General features: G+C 38.4%; 1 protein-coding gene across 3 annotated transcripts in view; it reads left to right on the forward strand.

The window, feature by feature from the left end:
• RAB2A (RAB2A, member RAS oncogene family) overlaps positions 1-19,582 on the forward strand; it is a 103,551-nt gene that overhangs the window by 45,343 nt on the left and 38,626 nt on the right. For all 3 annotated transcript variants that reach the window (XR_012416441.1, XM_045398305.2, XM_065519255.1), the window contains exon 3: positions 8,155-8,222. Coding sequence is in view for 2 of the 3 variants with exons in the window: in XM_045398305.2 (XP_045254240.1) it covers positions 8,155-8,222 (68 nt within the window). In the remaining variant the exon portion in view is untranslated. The remainder of the gene's footprint in view (positions 1-8,154; positions 8,223-19,582) is intronic.

Raw genomic sequence — 19,582 nt, forward strand, 5'->3', positions numbered from 1 at the left:
GCATTGACTATTTGACTTTCTATCCTGTCCTTCCTGCTCACTTTCTTTAGTCCCTAATGCTAACAATATTTTCACCTCATCAAAATTATGCCATTGATTCTACCATCTTTTCACTCTCATCTCTCTTGTGTTCCTGCTTTCCTCCTTAATCATTCCTGCATATACCCACAGTTTTCTTGTCCCTCTCATGCTGTATCATAGTCTTGTGGCTAAACCATAGGTTAAATCCAATCATCTATTCCTAACATGTACAGCTAGACATGTCTGGAGAAAAGTACAGAGCCATACTAACTAGTCTCATTTTAATTTCTTGGACACTCACGTCAAGTAAACCCTTAGTACTACCTGACAATTGTACTTTTATTTCCATTATATGCACCCTTTAGTTTCCTGTAGAATGATAGAAATTCCTGTAGAATTTCTTGCTCTTTAAACAAGATATCTTTGCTATCTTTACTCTCAGCTGATAACCCGGTTTCGGTTTCACTCAGAAAATAGAGGCAAGTAGAAGAGGGTTTTCACAGGTTTCCACCACTGCATTGACCCACCTACCTGCATTGTGCGCATAAACTAAGCCTTTCCCTTGCTGCTGTGGGTAAACTTAAGTTCTTAGCCAGCGCCTACTGAAGGACACTGCTTTAGTAGTTCTTTTTGCTTTCAGGCATCATTAATTTTTCCCTTTTTGATGGTTATTTTTCATGGCTCTCTTTTCCAGCTTTTAATCTGTATACCTATATACACACATTCATACCCATCCTCCCACCTAGATTTATTGTTCTCCTTAACGTTTTATACAAGTAAATATAAGTAAATAGATTTTACCCCACCAATAAAAAGTAAGGTCCATGACAGCAGATGGTTCTCTGTTTTGTTTATTGCTGTATCTGCACCTGGTACATACTAGGGACTCTAAAAATATTTGCTAAATATTCTACCTACTTAGTGGAGGAACACTTCATAAAGCTGTACTTGCCATTGCAGGGCTTAATGCTTGCATTCCTTTATGTTATACTGTTCAGTTATGTTGCTTACAAATAATGCATAGCCTGCTAATACCCACTACATTTATTTCACTACCTACAAATGGACAGTTTGACAAATGTTAGTCTAGTGGCTAGGCCATTTATATGTTGATTTCACCTTCTTACGTATCTCCCCGACTTCCTTAAACCAGTCAACCTATAAGAAATGATTGCTGGGCTCACGCCTATAATCCCAACACTTTAGGAGGCAGAGGCAAGAGGATCACTTGATGCCAGATGTTTGAGACCAGCCAGGGCAACAGAGTGAGATCCCATCTCTACAAAAAGTTTAAAAACTAGTCAGGCGTGGTGGCACACACCTGTAGCCCCAGCTACTTGGTAGACTGAGGTGGGAGGATTGCTTGAGCTCAAGAGTTTAAGGCTGCAGTGAGCCATGATAGCTGCAGTGAGCCATGATAGCACCACTGCACTCCAGCCTGGGCAACAGAGCAAGACCCTGCCTCACAAAAAAAAAGAGAGAAAAAAAAAAGAAAGGAATGATTGGTGGAAATGAAAGTATACTTTTAGGACAAAGTAATAGAATTGAAGCGTGATTGCTTCCATCAGGCTCACCACAGGAAATCAGTTTTAAAATACACCTCATTTATTTGAGGTTCAGTTTTCTAGTAACTTGAATTGCCTAGAACAACATTGCCAAGAAGTTAGAATAATAGTTTAAAAGACCTCTCAAACTTCTCATTAAGCTCTCAAAAAGTCTCTGTAGCTGAAAAATAATTTTTTTGAGACCGAGTCTCGCTTTATCGCCCAAGCTGGAGTGCAGTGGCACCATCCTGGCTCACCGCAACCTCCGCCTCCCAGGTTCAAGCGATTCTCCTGCCTCAGCCACTCAAGTAGCTGGGGCTACAGGCACGTACCACCATGCCTGGATAATTTTTTGTATTTTTTTTTTTTTAGTAGAGATGGGTTTTCACGGTGTTAGCCGGAATGGTCTTGATCTTCTGACCTCGTGATCCGCCTGCCTCGGCCTCCCAAAGTGCTGGGATTACAGACATGAGCCGCCATGCCTGGCCCTCTGTAGCTGATTTTTAAAATGTGGAAGTATTTTCCTCTCAGAGTGTGATCATTGTGAAAATGTTGTAAGAATCTGGAGAGAGTTAAATTGCCTATATAACTTTGGCCCTCCAGCAACCACTGAGTGGTGTGTGTTAGTGCCTTCTGAAGCTTTTAAATGTATTCCTAAACACACACACACAAAGCTGTTCTAATTTGCACTCTCCCTGCTGATGTATCAAAGTGCCCATTCCTTCTCATCCTTCCTTCTACTGCAGCTCATTCAGTTTTTAATATTTGTAAATTAGAGACAAAAAAGTTTTGTTTTTTTTTTTTACTTTTTCATTCTTTTTTAGTGAGGCTGAGCATTTTTCCTATGTTTAAGAACTATTTATCTTCTCTTTGATTTTACTTGTCATATATCTTTGTCTTTTTTTTTTTTTTTTTTTTTTTTGCTACTTTGAATTATTAAGGGATAACTAGTTGTTTTTGTTTTTTGTTTTTTTTTTTTTAACTCAAATCTATTGTGGCTTCCTAGCCTTGCTCTATGCAAAAATTACATATAATGTCTTAAATATTCTTCTGTAACTTTAAATTTGCATTCTATTTGGTATGTGGTCATGTATATCACTTTCTTTTTATAAATTTTATTTTAGATATGGGGGTGCATGCGCATGTTTGTTACATGGGTATACTGTGTACTGGTGGGTACTGGGCTTCTGGCATACCCATTACCCAAATAGTGAATATTGTACTCAATAGGTAATTTTTCATCCTTCACCCCCTTCCCAAACTCCACTTTTTTGGAGTCCCCAGTGTTTATTATTTCCATCTTTATGTCTGTGTGTACCCATTGTTTAGCTCCTACTTTATAAGCAAGAACATGCAGTATTTGATTTTTTGAGTTAGTTCACTGAGGATAATGGCCTTCACCTCCATCCCTGCTGCTGCAAAAGACACGATTTCATTCTTTTTTATGGCTGCTATCATTTTCTTTAATCCCTATATAGCTCGTGGCCTCACACCATTAAATAAGCCATTCATTCTTGTCCTATTACCTTTGTAATATGTTAAATCCCTGTGTGTAAGCAAGCCTGTTTGAGGGTGCCAAAATATGTTTTGTTCATCTTTCTTTTCTTTTTTTTTTTTTTTTTTGAGACAGAGTCTCATTTAGTTGCCAGGCTGGAGTGCAGTGGTACGATCTCTGCTCACTGCAACCTCCACCTCTTGGATTCAAGTAATTCTCATGCCTCAGCCTCCCGAGTAGCTGGAATTACAGGCACGTGCCACCACACCCAACTAATTTTTGTAATTTTAGTAGAGGCGGGGTTTCACCATGTTGGCCAGGATGGTCTCGATCTCGCGACCTTGTGATCCACCTGCCTTGGCCTCCCACGTCTTTTTTTCTATTTCATGAGGCAATATCATACTGTGGTAGTTGTTGTAACTTTGTAGTGTACTTCATGCCAGTTGGTGTTCTTTCTTTCCTTTCTAGGTTTTCTTGATTATTCTTGTGCATTTGTTCTTCCAGATGGAACTTTGCCAAGTTGCAAGACTTTTAGTGAGGCTTTTAAATTTGAAAAGAATTTTGTTCAATTTATGAGCTAATTTGGAGATAATTTATGTTTTTACAGCATTGATTACCTGTTTATACACATAATATATATTTTCATTTATTCAGACTTTCTTAAATGTTGTTCAGTAAAATTTTACAGTTTTGTTCATATAGGCCTTATGCTTTTCTAAGTTTGTTTTGAGATTTTGTAGATTTGTTGCTATTGTAAGTAAATTTTTTCATCACTGTTGTTAAATTATTTTGCATGTTCTAGGTAGACTGTTTAGTCCTATCTGTAAGTTATGATTTTTTCCTAAGCCAAAATCTGTTTCTCTTAATTTTGTTACTCTAATTTTTGACCAAAGTCTCTAGAATAATTTCCAAATTGAAAATAACTGTAATATTTTTCTCAGTATAATTTGAATTATTCTAGGGTTTTGCCATTAAGTGTGGTGTTTGCTGTTTTGTTTTACATAGAAAATTGAGGACATTGCTTTTTGTATCTAGTTTTCCTTTGTTTCTAGAATTAGGAAAAATCAGGCCCCAAGTCTCATTTTGAACAAGTCTTCCCACAAGTCTTCCATTTTCAACTTCTGCAGTGTCTAGGTTTCAGGAACAGGAATAGGGGATAGGAGTCCATATGTTACCATGCTGGTAAGGAAGGCTGTTTGCTCTATACCTAGCTGTGCTCTCTGCAGAGAGAGCTCCAGAACTACCCCAGCAGCCTGGAAGTTCTGGCCTTGACATTACAAGGAGGCCTGAATGGGCACGCCCCAGCCTTACCTAGGTAAGGAGCCACATTCTGCCTCTGCACATATCTGTACCAGTGACTACCTGTCTCTGACAGATGGCCCTTTCTCACAGGGGCTGTCATCATTAGTCATGTGGATGGTAGTTTAGACATTCTAGTGCATAATATGGAATAATAATAATTATACCTGACATATTAAATACTATGTGCCAGACACTGTTCTATTTCATATGTAATCATCTTTTAATCTTAAAAAAACTCATGAGGTAGGTATTATGAATACCATTTTACAGATTAGAAAACTAAGACAAAGAAGGGGCTTAATAACTTGCCCAGGGTCACACAACCTAGTAGATATTGATTATGAATGCTCAGTAAATGATGCAAGGATGATAATGATTGGAGACAATTAAAAAGTGTACCTATTCAGAATATTTGATTCTGGAAGCTTGTAAGTGAATAACGTATCTGAGAAAATAAGCATTACACCCTGACAATGTCAGGTAAATGAGGTCTTGACTTTGACTTCACAGAAATTTATCTAGCAGCCAAATTGGCTGTTAATTGAAAATGGATCTGGGAAGAGGGCCTCAAAGGCATAGAGAATAACAATTTATCACATAAAAAAAAGAGAAGGAAACCTTTCTAAATGGAATTCTCAAGCATGTATACATCCAAGGAAAAGGATTTAAAAATGTTAATATTCCAGAAAAGAAGTCAAGTTTTTGGTTTCTGTATTTGTTTCTGAGGCTTCCAAGAGACTAGGATTCAGTGTTTTCATTTGTCACATAGAATTAAAGGGTAAAACCTACATTGAACCCAGTTATGGGAAGGTAAATGGGAAAGAGCTATATTTCTGAAGCTGAAATTAAAGTGTGTTTTTGCTTCATTTGATAGGAAAACAGAAATCATAGTTTTTCAGTAATCAACAACAGTTGTCAGTTTTTCTTTTTGAGATGTGTATTTTTTTCCCACCACCATTTTTTAACCTCATGCCTAAATATAATACAATAGCCTTTTAACTGGTCTCTTTGCTTCTTGTGTTTTGTTGTTGTTGTTGTTTTGTTTTTCTTTATCCATCCTGACCTGGTTGATAAGTGAAGTTAAAATGTCTATTGTATTATGACATATCCCTGGTTTAAAAACATTCTTGATGTTCACTTAACAGGTTTATTTAAAATTGGATGTATTTTTGGAGGCAAAATCATTGTTTAAAGATTTTAAGCTTCATGACTTCTTCCTGCTTACTTTATTAATTGTTTTTGTTTTTGTTTTTGTTTTTTGAGACAAAGTCTCACTGTGTTGCCCAGGCTGGAAAGCAGTGGCACAATCATGGCTCACTGCAGCCTGGAGTTCCTAGGCTCAAGTGATCCTTCCCCGCTTCAGCCTCCCAAGTAGCTGGGACCACAGGCACATGCCACCATACCTGGCTCATTTTTTAATTTTTCATGGAGACTGGGTCTCCCTATGTTGCCCAGGCTAGTCTCCAATTCCTGGGCTCAAGCAATCCTCCTGTCTCAGCCTCTCAAAGTGTGGGATTACAGGCCATACTGAGCCACTGGGTCCAGGTGATCTGCTTAATTTGAGTAAAGAGACGAACATACTAAAACCCAATTCTAGCTAGGGTAAGCAAAGGAAATATTCTAGAATATCTGTAGTTATATATGGAACCTCCAGTAAGTTGGAAACTTTGTCTTGGAATTGGGCAGGAACAAAGCATCTTGGAGGTCAGGAAGCAGAAACTGTTAATAGCTCTCCTGCAGCAGGAGCAGTTGTGTTAGCTTCTCATCTGCTCGGATGGAATGATCAGAAGTCAGTTTCCATATCTTTAGCCCTCTGCTCAAGATACCAGCTCCAGAGAGGGAGCATCTGCTTGCTTTTGCTAGCCTTGCCTGCCTTACCTGCTCACCCTTGGTACCAGGAGCATTCATGGGTTGGTCTGTTTCTAGTCTGTAGTTGTTTTTTGTTAAATTTGACATTATGAGCAATGTAGATAGTTTTGGATTGTGCTTAAAAGCCAGCCCATCCCTGACAGTGGAAGGAAAAATAAAAATAAATTTTTCTCTCTCTCTGTCTCATTTGTACGTAGAAACAATAGATTCATGAAAAAGCCTCTACTCTGTCTGATATCTTGCTGACATGCAGAATTTTGTGCTTCAATATATTCATTTTCAATACGGAGTATTTCAAAGAACATCTGTATCTTACTTAGTAACTGGTTTCTTCCCCCAACTAATTTCATTTTTCATGTCATTAATGGGTTTTGTGTATGACTCCACCCTGTGGCATAGAACAGATAAGAATATATATATTCACATAGATATGTCATGAATCTATATGCATATGTAGGTGCATATATATGTAAAAACTGTAATGGTTTTATGTGGCATAATTTGTCAATTTTTCATTTTTCGGTCTGATACATCATGACCCCTGAATCTCTTTTCTCTGGCTTTCTTGTATTTCTGGGCCTGAGAAACATAAACATCATTTTTAGTTTCTTGGTATTCATCAGGCCTGTGGGATGGAATAACTATTATAATGTAGAGTAAAAGCTCATCAGGTTTTATGTCATGGGACAAATTCCCTTTGTTTCTCACCCTTCTAATCACAGTTGGGGAGTTATGGGAGATGCTGAATTGGAATTCCGACATTGGGCAGTGTGTTCTTCTCTGGGAAACTAGAAGTTGTTTTTCTACCAGGATAACATTTGGTTTCTGGGTACCATGTGTGTCCTCCCTTCACCCTGACTCTGATCTAAATACTGATTGAACATACTCTAGGTAGTAATGATTTGGTATAAGAGATATACTACTTTCAGAGTTGTCTTCACAACTGTTTGCCCTTCTAAAATTATCCCCTATTTTTCTACTATTTTGATGACTGAATGAGTACTTTCCAAAGATGATAAATGCAAGTTAAAAGCCAAAGTAGTAAACTTGTGGGTGTGAAGTCTGTGTTCCTTCTGACCTGTAATCCGATTTCTTATAATTTGCCTAAAATTATAGTAAGTTGAAAAATGTATGCAGAAAGTTCATTTTAGCATTCATTATTTAGTGAAAATAGGAGAACAACCTAAATCTGTAGCAATAAAGTATCAAGTTAGTAAATTATCTGTACACAAAAGAATATTATGCAGACATCAAAAATAATGGCATAGTTTTATGTTTATTGATTTGCAAGGATGTTTGTGATACAGAATAATGTCTGTGATGTATTATTAAATAAATAAAAAGCAAATTGTAGAGCAGAATTTTTATGTTCCCATTTATGCAGAATTATATACTTATTTCTGCATGTGTATTCATGGAGCACTGTCTGGGAAGTATGTTAAAACGTTGGTTATAGCTAATGGCAGATTTGGAGATTTCTTTCCTTGCTAATTACTCATGCTTGGAACCAATACTATGATATTGAAATGTATCTGTCCCTTTTTGGTGATTTTTATACCATATTAATGTAATTTTTAAGAAATTTTAATATTTAACGTTTGTGATTAATAATTATGGCTCTTGGATGATCTCTTTTTTAATTTTTATGTTACTGAGCCTGCAAAACATGAAGATCACAGTTGGTTTCTTAATATTGACTCTGCCACATTTCAGTATCTTAGTATTTTAATTATGTCCTTAGCTTATGTCTTATTAGCACCTCTTCCTTAGCTTATATATTTTCTAAGTATAGGAGCTTTGTTAAAGTCTATCTGTATATTACCTAGCATAGCATGTCTTGGAAGTAAACATTCTGTTTTGAATCCTCAAAAGTGAGATATATTCCCACTAATTTTGTAACAAATCATTTTGTACTCCATTTAGGTGTAGAGTTCGGTGCTCGAATGATAACTATTGACGGGAAACAGATAAAACTTCAGATATGGGATACGGTAAGTATAGGAAAAATGCACTGTGTGATCTCAGTAAAGTTGCTTTATGAAAGTACATTGTACATTTGTTTTAATGTTATTATATGCCTGTTATGGTTTGTTAGACACTAACTTCCTGCAGCCTTGAGGTGAAATGTGGTGCTGGAGTAGATTGGTTTTTCTTATGCGCTGTTTTCAATAGATGGGCCCCGGGTGTTGGTGTTAGTGAGCATATCTGAGTGAATGCTCATGTTATGTGGTCTAAATTGAAATGCTTTAGAAACTGTATTTTTAAGAAAAACAATCAGCGCGTCTCAAGTACACGTAGGAAGTAAAATAACAATATCAATATTATACAATAACTTATTCTTCAAGCTTATTATTTTAAATATTTTGGTCCTAACAACTTGAAGTCATGTTGCTCTTAATCCATTATCCTAATTCTGTCATACCCTTGTTCATTGAGTACCTATTATATGCCATACAATGTTGTTTTTAATCGTGATTCCTCATCTGAACCATAATATCCAGAAAATGATTTGAGTGACTGTTTTCTCTATTCTCCCATTTTAGATGCATAAAAGTGAAGTGACTGTATATATACATTGGGTGGCTTAAAGTAGCAATTTTCAAACCATTTTGTTTCAGAACTGCTTTATACTTTTAAAAATTAATGAAGACCCCCAAAGAGCTCTAGCTTATATGGCTTAAAGGTATTAGTATTTACCATATTAGAAATTGAAAATGGGAAACGTATCAAATATTCAATCATTAATTCATTTTAAATTAATAAATCACTTGTTAGGGTAAATAATACAATTGTAATGGAAACTATATTTTCCAAAACAAACAACTACATTTTTCTAGTGAGACTAGTGATATCTGTCTGCCTAATAGAAGACACTGGATTCTCATATCTGCTTCTGCACTGAGCCTTACATATGTTGTTTAATTGAAGTATGTTAAGAAAATCCAGCCTCACACAAATAGTCAGTTGGGAAATGGAGGACCACATGGACCCTTAAAGAGTCTGAGGAATTCCCAGAATCCTCGGATCACACTTTGAGAACCACTGCTTTAGGGCATTAGGAGATAATTCTTCACAGAACCCCAGTTAAGAAAACCTGAAAGGTCTGTTGTGTCAAAGACCATATTCTCTAAACCAGTAAATGAGATATAAATCATCATATACCTGTGGCCTATTTTTCTTCAGTCACTCAGTCTTAGTTTCTCACTTGTCATGTGTAGTAGCCATTGAAAGAAGGAACCTTAGAGAACATCCAGTCTCACAGACTGGATTCCCTAGACCAAGCAAGTTACTGAAGGCTGCTGTGGGACCTGGGTTTCCTGATCTTCCTATGTGTCACAGTTGTCCCCTAAATGATAACCCTACATGTCTGTCTTGTCCTGTCCTTGAATTGTCCACTCAACTCTTGGTTCTTGTGCTTTTTTGCCTCTTCTTCCTCAGTGAAGATTCACACTTTTACTATTTCTTAGGGATTTCCCATGTGAGCCTAAAGCATCTCAAAACTTTTGATTTGCATTCTCTCAGGCAACATCTCAAAACTGTGTGGAAAAGAGGAAAATAAAATACACAAAGTCCCTTTTTTCCTAGAAATTTAAAATTAATAATCTCCAACCAAAAAGAAGTATATTCTACTTCTGTATTAAAAGAGTTTCTCTCTTCTTGTTTTTGAGACAGGGTGTCTGTCACCCAGGCTGTAGTGCAGTGGCGCAATCATAGCTCGCTGCAGCCTGGAACTCCTGGGCTCAAGTAGTCCTCCCACTTCAGTCTCCTGAATAGCTGGGACTACAGGCGTGCACCACCACACCCGGCTGAGTTTCTGTCTCTTATTCAGAACTGATTTACATAAACTAAGTTACTCTTTTTAGCTTATAACCTTGTGTAACACACATCTTTGCACTGTGTAGTGTGAACCAGACTACTGTTATTCTTCAATAAACATATTTTTCATTTCTTATATTTTTGCATAAATACTTGCATTGCTTGAAGTGCCTTTTTTTTTCTTTTCCATTTAAGGCAACTAAGATATCAGCTCTTTTTGAAGCCTTTTTGACCCTCATGGGAATAACTTATTCTTCCCGTAGTATTTTGTGCATATATCTCTTGTAGTTCTGGTCCCATTGTCATAGCTTTTTGTTCACATTTGTTACCCTTCTCAGAATAAGCATTATGAGGGAAGGATCCACCTATATCTTAGGCAGCTTTGTATCCTGCATTCTTAGCTTGGTGACTGATACATACAGCATTTGGTAAATTTTAATGAATGAATAGAGAATCTCATTCTGTCTAAGCAACTTGTAGGGTCACTGGATGTGTTCAGGAGATGTCATCTACTAAATTAAAGTACATAGTTTTGAAAAGGAAAGGTTAATATAGTAATGATAATTATGTGATATTTTGGGCATAAACCACTTCATTGTCTGTAGGTTATTTTATTCACTTGTTCTTCTATTCTTAAAGTAGTCCCTTAAATAATCTTTGTTTTTTGAAACTTGAGTAAGCCATTCATTTCCTAGTTGTCTGTTTTGTAGATTAACTCATCATGCATTCTTTTGATAGAAGCCTGGTTTTTTGTGGGTGTTTTTTTGTTTTTGTTTTTGCTTGAGTTGATTTCTTTGCACAACAATAAACTTACAAAAGAAATCTAAAATAATTTCTTTTGCTGGACAGTATGAGAAGGGAATAGAAGAAAAACCCGTCTTTGTGTTCCTCTAGGAGGGCAGAGGGCTCATTTTCTTTCCTCTATTTCTGAGAGAGACTGTGGTCCCTTTAAAGACATCATAACGCCCAAGAAAGAATTCAACCACTTCCAACTTCTACATGGAGAGCTCCCGAACGAATGGCCTGATCCAGATTTAAAGGACTGTTTAAAATAATTTAACTTATTTCTTTTGGAGGTTGTTTCTTGAGTCTTTGTCTTTCTTACAAGTTTTCCTCTTTTGTTGGGTTTTTTTCTTTGTTTTTGGTTTTGGTTTTGAGACGTCTTACTCTGCTGCCCAGGCTTGAGTGTAGCGGCAGATCACAGCTCACTGCAGCCTCAAACGCCTGGCCTCAAGCAATCCTCCCACCTCAGCCTCTTGAGTAGCTGGGACTACACGTGCATCCCACCATGTGCAGCTAATTTTTTAAATTTTTTGTAGAGATGGAATCTCGTTATGTTTCCCAGGCTGGTCAGGCTTTTCTCTTATTTTCATTGACTTTATTCTTACTTTCATACCCAACTTCCAAAACTTTTTAATAAATGTAATCTAATACACATTAAGATTGGTCTCACATTTAGTTTATATCTGAGTGAAACAGGATTTTCCGTACCATTAATGTGTGTCTATACATTTGGATAGCCATTTGCATTTTTGGTAGCAAGGGTTACGTCTGTTCATGGCCCAAGATGTTTACAAAACCATCCTAGAGTCCTTCAGGGGAAAATTAGCCAAATGTTGTTATTTGTTTCATCAGCCTTATAGAACTGAAGTTTTCTTAGTATCTTAGTCTTTTTTTTTTTTTTTAGACGATGTTTTACTCTTGTTGCCCAGGCTGGAGTCCAATGGTGCAATCTCAGCTCACTGCAACCTCTGCCTCCTGGGTTCAAGTGATTCTCCTGCCTCAGTCTCCCAAGTAGCTGGGATTACAGGCCTGGCTAATTTTGTATTTTTAGTAGAGACAGGGTTTCTCCATGTTGATTAGGCTGGTCCCGAACTCCTGACCTCAGGTGATCCACCTGCCTCGGCCTCCCAAAGTGCTAGGATTACAGGCGTGAGCCACTGCACCTGGCCTACAGGATGTTTGTCATTTTTATCTTCAAAAAATTTAAGGAGTTTTCCTTGCAAAATTTTCACATCCACCACCTTTGCTTTCTTTTGCAAATAGTTAGGATAGCTGACAGCATATACTCCTTGGAGGCCTTAAGGCCGTCAATCAATTTCACAGCTGGAAGCAGTGATAAGAGTCTATCAGTGTGGCTCACGCCTGTAATCCCAGCACTTTGGGAGGCTGAGGCAGACGAATCACGAGGTCAGTAGATCGAGACCATCCTGGCTAACACGGTGAAACCCCGTCTCTACTAAAAATACAAAAAATTAGCCGGGCGTGGTGGCAGGTGCCTGTAGTCCCAGCTACTCGGGAGGCTGAGGCAGGAGAATGGCATGAACCCTGGAGGTGGAACTTGCAGTGAGTCAAGATCATGCCACTGCACTCCAGCCTGGGCAACAGAGCAAGACTCTGTCTCAAAAAAAAAGTCTATCAGTGCCTCCCTTAAAGCACTGACACTTGGCCCTGTACTGAGTTACTTTTTTTTCATTTATTAAAAGCCAAAGCCAAACTGTAAATATTCTTCTTCTGCCAGGGGAATTCAGAGAAAAAACATATGTTGCCCCCGGTTCTGTTCATTGGCAGAAAAAAGGCAGAGGTGTGTTCTCACTGTTAGACCCAAGCCATTACTGCCTCATCCTGCTCTTGTTCTTTTTCTCTTACTTTTTCTCTTGCCTTCTATCACTCTTTCAGTTGCCTTTCAGCATATCCAAATACATTTGATTTCCCAGCCCCTCCAAAAAAATTTGTAATATGAATGTTTTAGTTCAGTTCATTTATCTACTCAGCTTCCCTGGAAATATTTGTTTTACATATCTTATATCAAGTAAGAGTTAGTGAGACTTTTGACAAAATTATATGAAAACTAACATGCTAAAAGTTTCTTCTCAGCAAATCACATTTTTTTCTCCTTTGAAAAAAAAAAGTGTTACTTTATACTCTTGACATATTGTTTCTAAAAATTGAATATTGTTTTGTTTGAATGCATCAGTAAGGATGGATGACCAGATGCAGTGAGCCAGGGAGAGGACCTGGAATCCTGAAGGCTGGAAACAATCCTGCCTCCACTTCTGCCTTTCCTCTCTGTTCCCATTACTGTCACTTCCTTCCTCTCCCCCATCATCCTCACAGCTAGGAGTTGAGTGGCTTAGAGCTCCAACTGTTGTGCCTCCTTAGGCAGCAATTCATCGACATTTTCTTGAAGAACTACAGGGACAGGAAACTGTCTTAGACATTTCATTGTACTTTAGCGATTACCTCCCACCTGTGGTCTCCAGTTTTTCTTACATGGCAGCACTAAAAGAATTCGGACATCGGTGATCATATCCTATTTTGTCTTTTTTTTTCTTTTTTTTTTTTTTTTTTTTTTTTTGAGACAGGATCTTGCTCTGTTGCCCAGGCTGGAGTGCAGTGGTGTGATCACAGCTCACCACAGCCTCCACCTCCTGAGCTCAAGTGATCCTCTCACCTCAGCTTCCCCATTACCTGGGACTACAGGCACACGCCACCACTCCCAGCTAATTTTTTTTTAATTTTGTAGAGATGGGATTTTGCCATGTTCCCAAGGCTGGTCAGAAACTCCAGGGCTCAAGCAATCTGCCCACCTTGGCCTTCCAAAGTTCTGGGATTACAGCGTGAGCCACTGCGCCCAGCTAAGCCTTTTTTCCAAAGTAAATATCCTCAAATTTTTTAAAGCATTCAACTTCTGCTGTTTTTTCTAGGTATTTCCACCCATTGTTACTTTTCTCAGGATCCCACGGCTAAATAGTGCAGGTTGACTTTTTCACCACCCTTGCTGTGGACACTAAGACAGCCAAAAAATCACTTTGATTCTTACTGATCTTACTGTCACCCAGAATAGAAGTTTTGGACATGCATGTAGATTTCAAAATCTTTCCTCTCAATGATAGCAGTTCCTTGGTAGAGGTCTGAATTTTTAAGTTGAGTCTTTTAAGTAAAGTACCGGAGATTTAATGCTTGGGCAAGGGACAGTTTATTTGGCTGTTTAGAAATCCTTCTTTCCTTCTTTTGGTTCTCATCTGTGTTCTACATAGCTGGAGTTGTTTGATAAATAACTAGCAATGCAAGTAAGAGAAGTATTACTCTAACACTGATTCTCACAAATCTTAATTTTCTCACTTTATTGGCTCTTTGGGATCAATCCAGGTAACATATTTGAGTGCCTACTATAAATATACTTTAGTACTCTGAGTTAAGCTATCCCTCAAGGATAACTGAAGAGGAAAAAAGATAAGCATTGAATAGTATGTTCATTGTGTCTAATCAATAGTATTAGAACCAAATGACCACATGAAAGTGCTTTTGGATTTGTGAGGAGAAAAGGATAACTATGGGCTGTGGTAGACAAGTTTTCCCAGCTTTGTGAAAGAATTAGGGACTTGAGCTGGTCCTCAAAGGAAATGGAAATTGGATAGGTGGAGAGAGAAGAAAATAGTTTTTCAGGCAAGGAGTTAAGCAGAGGCACAAAAGCAGGAATTTTCAGACTATAGACAAGATATCAGTAGAAAAAAATGGACTTGTATGAATAAGACTTTGATTGAATAAGAAAAAATTCATGTGAGATAAATAGAGATCTGATTCTCAAGAGCTTAGGACTTTAATTCAGGGTAGTTAGAGATTTTTGAACTATAGCTTAATATGTATAAAGTTATATTTTATAGGAGTAGAAGAGGAAGAAGAGGTAAAGATGACTACTAGTTGCCAGCATGGTTACTACAAATACTGCTATTCACCAAAAGATTTAGATGCATGGGAAAGCCAATTTGGGGGATTTTTTATCTGGCAGTTAGAAATAAGTTTTAAAATTATGATGCAAAGGATCAATTTTGATTTGGCAATCCTCACATGAAAGATGAAGGTGTAAGACTTCTTTTGCACAGATGTTCCATGACTCTGATTTAATATTAAGCATCACTAAAAATGAGCATGTTCTTTATCTCTTAGGCAGACTTGTTCTGCTTTACTTTTTTGTATGTCTGAGTATTTTGTGAATTGTTTTGTTTTGTTTTGTTTTGTTCTGGAGACAGAGTCCAGCTCTGTCGCCCAGGCTAGAGTGCCGTGGCGCAATCTCAGCTCACTGCAGCCTCCGCCTCCTGGGTTGAAGTGATTCTCCTGCCTCAGCCTCCAGAATAGCTGGGATTGTAGGCACATGCCACCACGCCTGGCTAATTTTGTATTTTTTGTAGAGACGGGGTTTCACCATGTTGGCCAGGCTGGTCTCGAGCTCCTGACCTCAGGTGATCTGTCCGCCTCGGCCTCCCAAAGTGCTGGGATTATAGGCGTGACCCACCACACCTAGCTAATCTTGCGGATTTTTAAGTAAATCTAACAGTTATGTTGTGAGCCAAGAGAACTTACTGTCCACTCTGGCCATTCCACCCCAAGTTTGTTTTGTGGTGCTGTTCACTTAGGCATCATTCCTGTTTGATTAAATGTGTTTTTCTTTACACTCTAAGCTACTATCAGGAATCTGACTATTACATACAAAGAATTTTGTATCCTGTTTGGTTTCAAGCTTCCAAAATCCCCTTTAACCAACAGTTTATAGTGATGTAGTGAAGAGGATCAAACACAATATTCACAGTTCCTAAGTTAACTTTTTTTTTTTTTTTTTTTTTTGAGACGGAGTCTCGCTCTCTCACCCGGGCTGGAGTGCAGTGGCACAATCTCGGCTCACTGCAAGCTCCGCCTCCCGGGTTCACGCCATTCTCCTGCCTCAGCCTCCCGAGTAGCTGGGGCTACAGGCGCCCACCGCCACGCCCGCCTAATTTTTTGTATTTTTAGCAGAGACGGGGTTTCACCGTGTTAGCCAGGATGGTCTCAATCTCCTGACCTCGTGATCTGCCCGCCTTGGCCTCCCAAAGTGCTGGGATTATAGGCATGAGCCACCACGCCCAGCCCTAAGTTAACAAAAAGTTTCACTTAAAACAATGTAGGTCAGCCGAGTTTGGATAGTTATATATTAAAGTACTTTTTTTTTCCCCCTCCAAGACACAGCGTCGCTCTGTTGCCTAGGCTGGAGTGCAATGGCATGATCTTGGCTCACTGCAGTCTCCGCCTCCTGGCTTCAAGTGATTCTCCTGCCCCAGCCTCCCGAGTAGGAGTAGCTAGGATTACAGGTGTGCACCACCACACCTAGCTAATTTTTGTATTTTTTAGTAGAGAGAGGTTTTTACCAGTTGGTCAGGCTGGTCTCCAACTCCTGACCTTGTGATCTGCCCGTCTCGGCCTCCCAAAGTGCTGGGATTACAGGTGTGAGCCACCGTGCCCAGCCTAAGGTACTTTTTAAAAATCAGATTACTTTGCTTTAATACGTCAAGGTAGTTAACCTTTGGGCTAACTTTATTCAGTTAGTTGTTTTATAACAGTTTGTTTATAGTTAGAGAAGCCATAAGAGAATAGGCCAGAGTTGTGATAGTTTTCAGATAAGTAAGTTCTCAAGAATTTGTAAACTCTTCTGAATATTCATCTTTATTTATTATAAAATAACCATAGATCTTAAGATGCATAGCTACAGTCATAGTCTTCAGTGGGAATTGTGTTTTTTTATTTACTCGAGTTTTTGTTTAATTTTGTAATGAACAGAAGTGTAGATTATTGTGTAAGTTATTTCCATATTGGAACATGTTTTGTTCTTTGCAAAACAGTTCAGAAGGAATGAGAATGGTTATGAAAGTTTGCCTTTCTCCTTTTCCTAAATTTATTTTGTCTTTTACTCTTTTATCTAGGCTCTAAACTGGAAATTTTAGATCTTATAGTAGTGCTTTTCTAGCAATGTGTTCATTTTAATTCATCGCACAGAATGTCCCTGGAGAGATTGTTTTAAAGGACTTTACCTTTGCTTAATGATCAGCCATGGGCGATATTTGAGCTGTAAACCTGATTTTTATTTTGAACTAACAAAATACGTATCTTTTTTGTATTACAGTATTTCCTCCTTATCCATGAAGAATAGATGCTAACACCCCCAGAAGATGCCTGAAATTGCAGATAGTGCTGAACTCTATATATACTAGTTTTTCGATCCCATAACAGAGACAGCTGCAGTTTAAGCACCGTAATTTGAAAATCCCAAACCTCTTGAGCTTTCACATGACCCTCAGAGGAGATGCTCTTTGGTGCATTTTGAATTTTCGTTTTCAGATTAGGGATGCTCAACTGATAAGTGTAATGCAAATATTCTAAAATCGGAAACACTTCTGGTTCAAAGCATTTTGGATAAGGAGTGCTCAGCCTGTACTAAGTGACTACCAGGCAGGTAGTGTAGTGTATACAGTGACGATAGGCTGGACAAAGGGATGGTTCACATCCCCAGGAGCACAGAGCAGCAGGACAGTGGGAGACTTTTATCACACTACTCAGAAGAGTGTACAATTTAAAACTTAGGAATTATTATTTCTGGACTTTTCCATTTAATATTTTCAGACTGCAGTTGACCACCAATAACTGAAACCTCAGAAAGCAAAACCTCAAATAAGGGGGGAACTACTGTACCTAACACAGAATCCTTTCTTGATACATAGGATTTACAGTGAAATTAATCCCTAAAGATCTAGTCCTTAGTTTTCCTGTGCTAAGCAGTGAAAGAAGATATTTCCTGCCAGCGTGCCTTCAGAACAGTGAATTTGGCCTGAAACAGTGGCTCACACCTGTAACCCCAGCACTTTTAGGAGACCGAGGCAGGTTGATTGCTTAAAGTCCAGTAGTTTGAGACCACCCTGGGCAACATGGTAAAACCTGGTCTCTATAAAAAAAATTCTGTAAAAAAATAAAAATAAAAAATTTTAAAAAACAATGAATTTAAAATAAAAACATGGTATCTTCTAGTTTTTTGGGGTTTTGTTGTTGTTGTTGTTGTTGTTTTTCTTTTTTTTTTTTTTTTTAAGAGACAGGGTCTCATCTGTTGCCCAGGCTGGAGTGCAGTGGTGTGATTATAGCTCACTGTAGCCTTGAACTCCTAGGCTCAAGTGATCCTCCTGCTTCAGCCTCCCAAGTGGCTGGGACTGCATGTGTGAGCCACAACACCCAGCTAATTTTGAAAATTTTTCTGTAGGGATGGGGACTCGCCATGTTAGCCAGGCTGGTTTTGAACTCCTGGCCTCAAGCAATACTCCTGCCTCAGCCTCCCAAAGTGACATGAGCCACTATACCCAGCTGTCTTCAGTTTAACCTAAGCTCTGTGAAATGATTTGGCTATTTTTATAAAGCCCTTTTATGTGATGGCTCTCTCACTATCTAATTTAGCATGATATTATTCTAACTACCAAAATTGCCTAGCCAAGAGAGGGTCTAATTGTTAGTTTCCACATGGGAGAAGTTATTTGCATTGAATCTTAGCATGTTAGGATTTACAGATGTCCACTCAGCTACATGGGATGGAGTACTGATTATTTTATGCGTATAACTAAGACATTAGGATTTCTTCTTTCACTTTTTTGTTGGTTTTTTGTTTTTGTTTCTGTTTTTGGAGACCAGGTGTTGCTCTGTTAGCAAGGCTGGAGTACAGTGGTGCAGTTACATCTCACGGCAACCTTCTCACCTGGGCTCAGAAGATCCTCCTCCCTCAGCCTCCCAAGTAGCTTGGCGTGCCACCACACTGGGCTAATTTTTGTATTTTTAGTAGAGACAGGGTTTTGCCATGTTGCCCAGGCTGGTCTTAACCCATTTATGCAGGAGGTTGCAAATTTTTTTTGTGAAAAATCAGACCTTGTCAGTGACCTTGAGCAGTAGGATATAAATAACTCCCACAAGCTTAGCATTCCAATAATGGAAGACTAGGCATAAATGGGTTAAACTCCCAGGCTCAAGCCATCCACCAGCCATGGCCTCCCAAAGTGCTGGGATTACATGCATGAGCCACCATGCCCGGCCTGTGTTTCCATTTTTTCACTCAACAGGCTTTCTCTGAATGCCTGCTATGTGCCAGACCCAGTGCCTAGCACACACTTAGCCACATGCAGGGGGTCAGGGAGGGAGGGAGTGTAGAAGAAGGGCCAAGAAGAGCAAGGTATTGTAGAATGTTGAGTGTTAAACATGCGCATTCTGAGGGTGGGAAGGGCTAAATACTTCCATTGCAAGATCAGAACTCAGAATGTGTAAACGTCAATATTTTTCAAGTTAGGGGATTTTGAATATAAAAATCGTTAAAATTGGCTTTACGTTTACTTAATTAAAATGCTTACATTTTTGCAAAAATAGAAAAAGAAGGGATTAAAAATGAAAAATAACTTCTTATAAGAGCTGTCCAGTTTTAAACTCAGAGACAACAGTCACATTCCTCCCCAGCAATTCTTAAAAAAACAGAAATTAGTACCACGAGTAAAAGAGAAATCACCTAGCTTTGCATAATCTCTTGTGTCTGTTTCACAAGTGGATGTAAAGATGACTTTTACATCCTGTTGCCTTTTGACAAGCGTTATGTATCAAATACAGAGAAAATTGATTAAGTGTGGAGAAAAAACTTATATAAATTAAATTCAGAACCATTTTGTTTTTCATAATAAAATGATTGCTCAAAGAATTCCATTTG

Source organism: Macaca fascicularis, chromosome 8, assembly GCF_037993035.2.
Source record: "Macaca fascicularis isolate 582-1 chromosome 8, T2T-MFA8v1.1".
In the NCBI taxonomy this organism is placed as follows: domain Eukaryota; kingdom Metazoa; phylum Chordata; class Mammalia; order Primates; family Cercopithecidae; genus Macaca; species Macaca fascicularis.